Source organism: Rhagoletis zephyria, unplaced genomic scaffold (assembly GCF_001687245.7).
Source record: "Rhagoletis zephyria isolate East Lansing unplaced genomic scaffold, Rhagoletis_zephyria_1.1 Rzeph_scaffold_01003, whole genome shotgun sequence".
Classification (NCBI taxonomy): domain Eukaryota; kingdom Metazoa; phylum Arthropoda; class Insecta; order Diptera; family Tephritidae; genus Rhagoletis; species Rhagoletis zephyria.
This window is the reverse complement of record NW_016158087.1, coordinates 20,641-31,175: the sequence shown is the minus strand read 5'-3', so window position 1 is coordinate 31,175 and position 10,535 is coordinate 20,641. Positions and strand designations below refer to the sequence as shown.

General features: G+C 40.9%; 1 protein-coding gene across 1 annotated transcript; it reads left to right on the top strand.

Moving 5' to 3' along the window:
* The first annotated feature begins 1,114 nt into the window (after nucleotides 1–1,114).
* On the top strand, nucleotides 1,115–10,013 carry LOC108362406 (uncharacterized). The gene is made up of 3 exons (XM_017615346.1): nucleotides 1,115–1,328; nucleotides 8,940–9,494; nucleotides 9,571–10,013. Exons 1-3 carry the CDS (start codon nucleotides 1,115–1,117, stop codon nucleotides 10,011–10,013), a joined length of 1,212 nt encoding a protein of 403 aa, XP_017470835.1.
* The last annotated feature ends 522 nt before the right edge of the window (nucleotides 10,014–10,535 follow it).

Genomic DNA, 10,535 nt, shown 5'->3' with positions numbered 1-10,535 from the left:
CCCTCAGGTCGCATAGCGCGATGGGCCCTGGAGTTGCAACAACACGCCTTCGACATCGAGTACCGCAAAGGAAAACTGAACTTAGTCGCGGACGCACTGTCTCGACAGCCACTAGAGACGCTACTACGAACAACAGTGGCGGAACCACGATGCAAGTGGTGGCACAGACGGGTCGAAGAAATGCGTACCAACCCGGAGAAATACGCCGATTACATGATACAGGAGGGGCAGCTCTACCGTCATATCCCGTGTCGATCCCAGGACGAGGAAGCAGTCCCCTGGAAACTGTGTGTGCCCAGCCCCCTCCGTCGACGAGTACTGAGGGAAAATCACGACATACCAAGCGCGGGGCATATGGGTATTCGCCTAACAGTAGCACGGATTGCCAATCGGTATTATTGGCCAGGAATGTTTCGCGACATCAGCCGGTACTTCCGTCAATGTGAGTCCCGCCAGAAGTACAAGGAGGCACAACACAAACCAGCCGGCAAGATGCTCTCGCAGGTCGCTCAAGAACCTTTCGCCACGGTGTGTGCCGATTTCATCGGACCCCTACCACGGTCCACGCATGGCAACACCATGCTACTTGTGTTTTTCGACAGATTTAGCAAGTGGGTCGAGTTGGTCCCCATGAGACAGGCCACAGCGGAAGGACTTCGCCGCGCGTTTAGGGAGCGTATCCTCGCCCAATTTGGTATACCCAAAGTCTTCATCTCGGACAATGGTGTACAATTTACTAGCACGCTCTGGCAGCGCTACCTCCAGGAGGTGGGGGTGCGCCAACAATTTACGGCCCCGTATACACCCCAAGAAAACCCGACGGAGCGCGCCAACCGCACTGTAAAGCGAATTATCGCACAGCTTACGAAGACACAACATAGGCGGTGGGATGACCTCCTCCCAGAAATCACACTCGCCGTAAATACGAGCGTCACAGTCTCCACAGGATACAGCCCGGCGTTCCTGGTGCAAGGACGAGAACCACGACTACCAGGAGCACTCTTCGACGAAATAAATATCGGGACAGGCGAAATAGCCCCGACGGCCGAGGAAAAGTCCACAAGGATGCAGGAAGCATTCAGGTTCGTGTATATCAGGCCCGTTCACGGCGACCATGGCGGCGCAAAAACGCGCGCACATGCTGAGGGTATTCCAGCAACCACCGGAGGCAGGGACACCACCGCCACCACCACGACCCACGGAGCCTCCAGAGGCAACAACACCACTGCCCTCACCGCCACACACACCAGTACAACCAGAGGTAGCACCACTGTCAGCGTCACCCCCCCGAACACCAGCACCGACTGAAGCAGTATCACAACCACAATGTTCGTTAACCCCACCAATGGGACAAACGGTAATCCCCGCCGACGAAATCGACGGGCCAGCACTAGACCAGTTCCCGGAGATCGCCGAGAGGGCCCGGAAGGCTATACGCGACATAGCAGAGGGAACCTGCGCGTCCTGTGTGAGGTTCCGCGCGGGAGGATACCGAGTCAACGTATACCGGTGGGGCGCAAGTATAGTTCAGAAACATCCCAAGCCTTAAGCCTGCCGAAGAGGGGGGGAAGTGTGAGGACTAAATATCCGCGGAATTTAGCCCACACGAACACAAACCCCTACACCAACAATAACGACTACAGCAACATCATCGAAACGGCTAACCAACACGGGAGACCGTATCAACACTCCTTTGCGACACCGTCACCATAGCAACGCAACATGTAGCCACACAACTCAGCAACACGAAGAACACCAGCTATAACAGAAGTGACTCAGAAACATACGAGTCAGTCAGCACGGAGCTGTGGTCGTGAACGCACAGCTACAAACGAATAGCGCACGACTTGTTGATAGGCGACTAAACAAGGCTTGTCTATTCAAGGGTAGAGTGCCGCCACTCCGCAGTACACCGTGAGTCAGCCGACGGCGACGCCAGTTCGCCCACCAGCACAACGCCGAAGTCACCCAGCAGCCGCGCACCAACGGAGAAGCGCCGAAGTCACCCAGCAGCCGCGCACTAACGGAGAAGCGCCGAAGTCCCCCAGCAGCCGCGCTCCATCGGGGAGCGCCAGCAGTCTACGCATCAGTAACGGAGCTGTGGTCGTGAACGCACAGCTACAAACGAATAGCGCTCGACTTGTGGATAGGCGACTACACAAGGCTTGGCTATTCAAGGGTAGAGCGCCGCCACGCCACAGTCCACCGCAAACACGCGCGACAGCGACGCCCGATCGTGGGATAACAGTGCGCCGGCATAGCAGAGCGCCGACATCGCACAGAAGCAGAGGGCCGGCATAGTAACGCCGACGTCACATACTAGCAGAGCGCCGACACAGTAGCGCAGACGCCGCCTGGTAGCAGGGAACCGACGTCGCACAGAAGCAGAGCGCCGGCGTCGCACAGCGACAGAGCGGTGATACAGCAGCGCCGGCGTCGCACAGCGACAGAGCGGCGATACAGCAACGCCAATAGAACAGCACCGTTAGGAATTTACGTCCCGTTAACGATATTATGTTTGTAATGTTAAGAATTTCCACGTGATAGAAAATAAGCAGCAATTACTACTATTTGCAAAGGCCCCACAATATAAATTTATTGTAACGGACCCTGGGCACGGCGAGTATACCCCAGCATAGAAAACAGAAGCATCGGGGCCTTAACAGGAAAACGCTTCGTTACAATATCTCTGAAAGTGTGCATGGTAGAGTTTTGGAAATTGGTATGGAGATATACGAAATCGACCGCATACCCTTGGAGAAAAATTTTAGCTATAGTAAAAAGGGGTGTGACATCTCCCATACAAACATTTTTCATACTGCTTATCTCTGGAATTTTTTTGTTAGAGTTCTAGAGTTTTGTATGGAGATGTACGAAATAAATCGCATACTCTTGGAGAAAAATTGGAACTATTGGAAAAGGGGGCGTGGCATCTTCCATACAAACCGAATTTTTCATACTGCCTATCTTTGGAAGTGTTCATGGTAGAGTTCTGGAACTTGGTATGGGGATATACGAAATCAATCGCATACTCATGAAGAAAGAGGGCAGCTGTTGGAAAGGGGGCGTGGCTCCTCCCATATAAATCGAATTTTTTACTGCATATCTCTGAAAGTATTCATGGTACAGTACTGGAACTTCGTATGGAGATATGTATATAGTTGAAATCAAGCCCATACTCATGGAGAAAATTTGGGCTTTTTCAAAAGTGGTGTGAGGCCTACAAACCTACCTTTAGCTATCTTTGAATGCATTTTTTTATTCTCCTGTAGGTGTGTTTGTGAGTGAAATCCTCCTAAATGGTTGTACGGATTTTAACGAAACTTTTTGTGTATTTGAGTGGGTCTCTGGATGGTTTAGTTTCACAATTTAATCCGACAGTTGGCGCTGTAGTTGAGTTATTACTAAAAATTTTATTTATGATCCGATTTGGCTAATGTTTTAAATATGTATGCAATACTATTGCAAAAACGTGCTGCCAAGTGGTGCTGAAGTCGCGCTATTACTAAAAATAGCCAAGTGAGAAAAGGGGCCGTGAAGGTCAGATTAACTCGACCTGTGCACCATTGAGTATATTGACGGTCCTGCGTTGCAATTGGCCCAATGGATGTGATTTTCCAATACTATTATGCGTTCAAACCTTTAAGGTATTTCGTCTGAACAATGATTCGCACCCATTTTGAAATTGCCACCTACTATACTGTAAAGCTTCTAGGACATTCACTATAGAACCGGGTCATTGTTGCCGCCAGGGAGTGAAGAGGAAAAAATTTATTTCGCTTTGCGAATAACCGTGCTATGAAATGCCGCACAACTGGAGAATTTCAAGAACGGATATAAAACTATGTTCCCATTGGCGTAATTTAGAGGTCAATCTTAATTTACGCATAAATTAATTACAAAATAAGTAATTTCGCCTTGTAAAGTCTCTCAGTAAATTAAGATAAAAGTACGTAGTTTATCTTAAACCAAGAACCAAATCACGAACAAATCAGTGTCGGCTCTAATTTTATCGATAATAATCGAAAAAAGTATTGTCCCACAACTGATATGTCATTGTGTTTGGACGTTTTTGTTTTTAATAATCGCGCGTGGTAGTTTGTAAAATATTTCCAGAAGCTTTCTCTTTTGATCACTCATCTAAAATCTAAAAAATTACCACAAACAACTCAGAATATAAAAATATACGCAATTACTCACATTCGCGATCTCTTTTCGTTAAATAAACAATAACACAGGGTTGCTACAAAGCTGTCAAGACAAATAAAGAAACGCGTGTATGAACGCACTAAATTTAGTGAGGTATTTTAAACGAAACTAAGTATTTTATGTTGGTAATGTGAACATAGTTTAACACTTTCCTTAGGTTATTTAAAGCGGCAAATAACCACCAAACCTTAACCTTAGCAGACAAATGTGCCAATGGAAATCGTAAACGTGAATTGTTGGTAAAAATGTTGGAAAAAGTTTCAATAAAATATATAAAAATTTTGGGCGGGGCGAAGTTCGCCGGGTCTGCTAGTTACTTATAAAGCGATTTTTAATCTTCGTTGCTTAACACACATTTTTTCAATTACTTCTTTTGTTGTAATCGGCACATCATTATGTACCGCTAACATCGTTAAACCATTCAGCCGCTCCCTAATTGTATAAAAAGAAAGGACAAATAAGATAGCATATGCAACAATTGAGTAGTCCACTTGCAAAGTGCGCTATGTAAATTTTTTTTAGATTTTTAATTTCTGGTGGGTTTCATGTCCACTAACAGCAGAGTGAAAAATTTTTCTATATTCTGAAAAAAATAGCATGAAATGTTAACTACTCTTGCAAAAGTCGCTATAATACTTATTTATACACTTTCAAATGTCTCCTCTTCGTACGAACTTAGAAAACTGCAAGAAAACGTGGTAGTTTCGGTGCCTAGTGGAAGAGGTCGCAAAAAAGAAGCAAACCAATCTTCCTAGAGGAGAGAACGCGAAAAGCTAAAAAAAAGCTAGCTATCTAAAAGTTACTGTTTCAAAACATGCAATATTAAATTTTTAAATATAAAATTTGCAAATCTACCGTACTGCAATTTTATTTTTTTAATGGTATTAGGCTCTTAAATATCCAAATTTTCAGGTAATAAAAAAATATACAGTTCGGATGTTACTTTTTGTCGTAGACTTTTTTTAAATTTATGGTTTACTTTTATAAAATCACATAACGCTGTTTGCAAGTGGACTACTCATATATTCATTAAAAGATAATTTGTCATCCGTCTGAAATAAAAAAAATTTTAAATCAGAAGGATAAAATAGTATTGTGTTATTAATTCAAAAGTAAATAATCGTAGTTCAATTACGAAGGGGGGAGAAGATCTATCCCCCCATATCCTCCCTTGGCTACGCCACTGCACATAGTATTGTAAGTATGCATATCGCACACGTTCTTCAAAAGTGACACAAATCAAAATTACACGTTCGTTAGTAAATACAAAAGCTATTTCGTAGCACATGCTAATCATGTTGGTAGTCTCCCAGCCAATAGGTTTTTTTTAACAACTTATATGAAAATTTTGCTCCAGCTTTTCCTTAAAGGCAAATAAGAGCTCTGTGTACATTTTTAGTGCATAATTTGAAAAACTCCAAATTTCGAGTTGTGTCACTTCTCAATATCGTGTGCGATATGTAGTATGTATATGTCCTGAAGACCAGTGTGCTGAAAAGGGCTTGCCAATAAACCCACTGAAGTCCACCATTGTCTGCTGGAGCGCCCTACTACTGTCCAATAGGATCGGGAAGAAAGTTATCCTTCTACAAACCCTTCAAGGTCGGAATTTCTAAAAGAGACTGCTGAAGTGATAATAACTATGATTTACGAAGGGTCCCAAGTATGGTATACCGACGGATCAAAGATCCACGAGAGTACTATGGCAGGCGTATCTGGACGAAGATTCCAGGAAGAAGTCTTCGTAATCGAAGTCTGTGTAGAGGGCCCATTTGTCCAAATTAAATATTATGTCGTATATTCAGGCAGGTTAAAGGCCTTAAACTCTTTTAAAACAGCTTAGGCTTGTGGACAGCTGTAAAACTCTTTTGAAAGACTTGGAAGGCCACAATAGCGTAACGCTGTGGTGGGTTCCGGGACATGAAGGGTTTGAAGGCAACGAAAGGGCTGACTGTCTCGCAAAGCATGGAGCCCAAATGCGCTTGCATGGTCCCTTGCCTTTTGGAGCTGGTGGAGGAAATCCCAGAGCCCACATATCATAAATAGCAGACTGATACACCTTGGGGAACGATCTTCTTCATCCAAAATTTGAAACATGGCGCCCTCCAAAGGGCTTAACTTCTTAAGGGCCGTTTTCTAATGTAAGCAGTAAAGTTGCCTTTACTAACAGGGCAGATAAATTGTTCATCACTTTAAAGAGTTTTCGTTTTCTTATCTTACCGGTAAAATTACATTTTGTATTCCGTAGAGTGAAACTTCCCTACATTTCCGAGAGTAAAACTTCACTACATTCGTCATAAAATTTCAAAGGTTGGCAATGCAGCATAAGCAAATACAGAGCAAGAGCAACTGTTAGCAAAAACCAAAACCTTGGTTGAAATATCTAATATATTTGACAAAACCAAACCAAAATGAAATAAAACAAACGGCAATAACGGAAAATTTGCTTTATTTCACTTTTGAATGGGATATAATACCAAAATCTGAGTTTTGCTTTATTTCCAACAAAGGTTGGAATTAAAACAAATTTTGCCTTATTTCCTATTGCTTATTTATACTATTTGTAAAAAAAAAACAGTTTACTGACAGAAGGAAAAAGAACTTTGTTTATTCCAAAAATACAATTAAACCAAGGCNATTGTCAAAAATTTCTCATGCACATGCAACTTGTATGAGATCAACCGAAATTGAACGGCGTGCGTATGAAGCTAACTCAATTTCCAATTTTTGTTCTGCGTGACATTTTGATTTGACGTTTCGCTCAATGAAATCAAATGCAAACGCATGCAAGTCAATTTCGGGTGACGCAAAAAAACAAATTCGACGGCATGCGTACCAAAACGCAAGCCGCGAATATTAGGTTAGCCTGTATAGCAGCTGATTTGATTGTTTTCAAATTATTTGTTCTCGAAAATTTCTAATATTTTAAATTTTTTCTCACAAAAATTCTAAATTGTTAAAATCTATTTGCATGTGAAACATTTTCCATACAAAACCAGCGATTAAATAGCAGCTTTTGGAAAGCTCGCCCAAGTCAGCAGCACAACCGCTGATTACTGGGCCTGGCACAGGATGGATCAATGCTTCGAGAAGCGAACCAATTTACTAAGAAAGAAAGTTGCAACAATTTTCATTTTTTCAATTTAAATTTTTTACCTTACTCGTATTTTGCATGGCACGCTTTGATGTAGAAGAAAAAAATCAGAACAGTTTTTGGCACCTTCGATACCAGAAGCAACAGCAAAATACAGGCAAATGTTGTTTTTGCTCAAATGCTCTAAACCTGTTTAATAGGCCTTAAATTAAACAAAAAATGGGATATAATTCATATGAAGAAAGTAATATTCACAAAATATTTTCCTTATGAAAAGTCTTACAAAATATAGGAAAAGCATCGTCTTTAAAAACTGCTCCGCATATTGGACATAGCGCTTTTGTATGCATTTTTTCTGCATGCTTTTTAATACATGAGGCGATTCACGTCAAATGTCCCAAGCGCGCGGAGCGGTGCAAAACAAGCCTGTTTTCGAATAGCTGAAAAGCAGGCAGAAAATGGGAAAAATCATTCAAAAACCATGATTTATAAATTTTTGTATGGTGTTATGCGTTTTCCAAAATTTTCCCATTTTCACGGTGAAAATCCGCAACGAAATTTTATTTGTAATTTTTCTCAATTATGGTAATTTTTAAAACGGTTTTAAGTAATCTCAATCGAAAGATCAGGTCTTTTTACATATGAATCACTAATAAACAAAAGGGACTTTTTTGATTTGGCTGAGATTTCCTATGCGGAACCAATTGTTATTCGGCGCAAAGTATACTGAATTTTTTTATGAAACTCGGTGGGGATACTAATGGAAGGCTTCTTTAATTATATTTATCACTTTTACAATGTTGTTGCTAATAGTACTTAAGTTATTTGTTGTTAAAATATCCTCCGTACTATCACTATATTTTATTATAAAACTACCCTTATCACTTTTATTTATACAAATATACTATCCTTAAAAGGTTCTCATGCGTTTGTAATACTTTAATATACAACTATTAATTAGTTAATTAAGTAAAACGCGTTTATAAATGTCTTCACAAACTTTAACACATTTCACAAACAAGCACAAATAACAATGGCTGACAGCAACACAAAATGTGTGCTACCATACGTCACAAAAAAAATACACCACAAGAAGTGCGTATAATTACGGGGTATAAGTGCACAGTACGTACATTGCTATTATTAGAAAAAATAATATTAGGATCGATAGGGGTCTTACTCCTGATCATAACGATATAATATTTTTCAGGTGGAAATAATAGTGGTAGTAGCGCACTTTAGCTTACGCGGCCAAAAATGGACGAAAAATGTCTAAAGTGGTATAACGCAAGTAAAAATTGTGATTTTTGGCAATTTTTCTAAGGGGTCCCTAGGGGCCCCGTAGGGAGCCCAGGTGGCCGGGGTTGTACAATACGTTGAACTTTCGGCGAAGGCTGTTAAAAAGCAAACGTGGTTATGTAAATATTATTAAAGTGGCAACCGCCTAATTACCAATGGGATTTATCGTTTATTTAAATTCCGGGAACAGAAGTACCGCTACTTTTTAATTCCGCTTTAAGCAAGCAAGTTCTTTTTGCCTTAAGTTCAATTAAATAAAAAATTAGTGATACCGACTACGGTAAGTTTTATTACTTTTTCCCGATCTACACATATTATAGAATATACATATTTACAGATTCAGAAGTACCTTCGACGAGCACTAGAGCTGCAAGGGGAAACATTACCTCTGCGGAAATTCGCAGTATGTGGGCTACCTACAAGGTTCGTGATCAACTGGGGACAGCGGAGCAATGTATTCAGTTTGCTGAGGAGAACGGGTTGGTGTTGCGCAGCACACTTTGTTCTACACACAGAACACCGATGCCCATCTACTCCAAGGGTAATTCAGATTTGGGCAGCTTTTGTTGCCGGATGGGGCAGTGCCGGACCAAGTCTAGCGTTCGAAGAGCCAAGGGGACTTGGTTCGAGAACGCTAAACTGTCACTGCCCCACATATTCTACTTAAAGTACTGTTATTCGCGTCGTTTTACCCAGTTTAACGTTCAACTGGAGGACTATTTTGGGGGCCCCTGCTTGTCAAGCAGGACAATTACCGACTGGTGTAGTTACCGCAGGGAGGCAGTGGTAATATACCAAATTGACAAGCAGGAGCATGTCGGCAAAATAGGCGGTCCAGGTAAAATCGTCCAAATAGACGAGAGCAAATTCGGAAAACGCAAATTTAATAAAGGTAATTTCAATTATAATTACATTTCATCTATTAAAAAACTAAATTATTTACTTTATTCTATATTTTTACTTTTCAGGGAGGATAGTTGAGGGTCACTGGGTCCTGGGGATGATTGAGGACGGCAGCGAGTACCTCAGGCTGGAAGTGTGCCCGGAAAACGTCCGGTTCGCGGAGGTGCTCATACCTCTTATACAAAAACATGTAATCGAGGGTACAATAATCCGTACAGATTATTGGAAAGCGTACGACTGCCTATCGAGTTATGGGTATGAGCACCAAAAGGTCAATCATAGTGACCCAGAAAACCCTTTTGTCGCGCCGGATGGAACCCACACCCAACGCATCGAGTCACAATGGCGGGTTGTTAAAAGCTTTTTTCACAAAGATAATTTTAACAACCCCGCCAACTTTGCAGATTTGGTTGTTGAATTTTTGTGGCGGAAGTCTATTTTGAAAAATCGCGAACATCCATTTACTAAATTAATTGACGCCATTAAACGTACATATAAACAAAAGTAATATGTGGAGTGTTACATATAGTTTTAAGTTTTCAGTAATATGTGGAGTTTTACAATGTATAAATTTTTTATTATATTTTTATTATAGTTTTAACTTTTTTACTACTTTTAGTATATGTATATATTTATTATAGTTTTAAGATTTTAGTAGGGTGTAGAACACCAAACTTTTAGTTCTTTTTTAAAAATGTATATATTTATTATTATAGTTGTAAGATTTTTTTATCGTGTAGAACACGTTTTTGTTGTTTCCATAAATAAATAAGAGTACTTTGCATAATTTAAACGTTTTCTTTGAATAAAAATTAGTAAGTATAGGCTATAATACGTAAAATTCATTACCTTATGTGTATATTTTACCATAAATCAATACTTCGGTAAATAATGAAAATACTTAATAAAAAATCGCGCGATTTTTTATTAAAAATTTTCGCATGCGGCGCTTTTTCCATAAAAATCAATACTTCGATAAATAATGAAAATTTTTAATCAAAAATCGCGCGATTTTTCCATAAAAATCAAT

Excerpts from the sequence above, each read along its gene's own strand:
- LOC108362406 (XM_017615346.1), top strand. The coding sequence starts at position 1,115 with ATGGCGGCGCAAAAACGCGCGCACATGCTGAGGGTATTCCAGCAACCA. Across the intron at positions 1,329-8,939 it reads AGCAGTATCACAACCACAAT|ATTCAGAAGTACCTTCGACG; the intron begins GTTCGTTAACCC and ends ACATATTTACAG. Across the intron at positions 9,495-9,570 it reads AAAACGCAAATTTAATAAAG|GGAGGATAGTTGAGGGTCAC; the intron begins GTAATTTCAATT and ends TTTACTTTTCAG.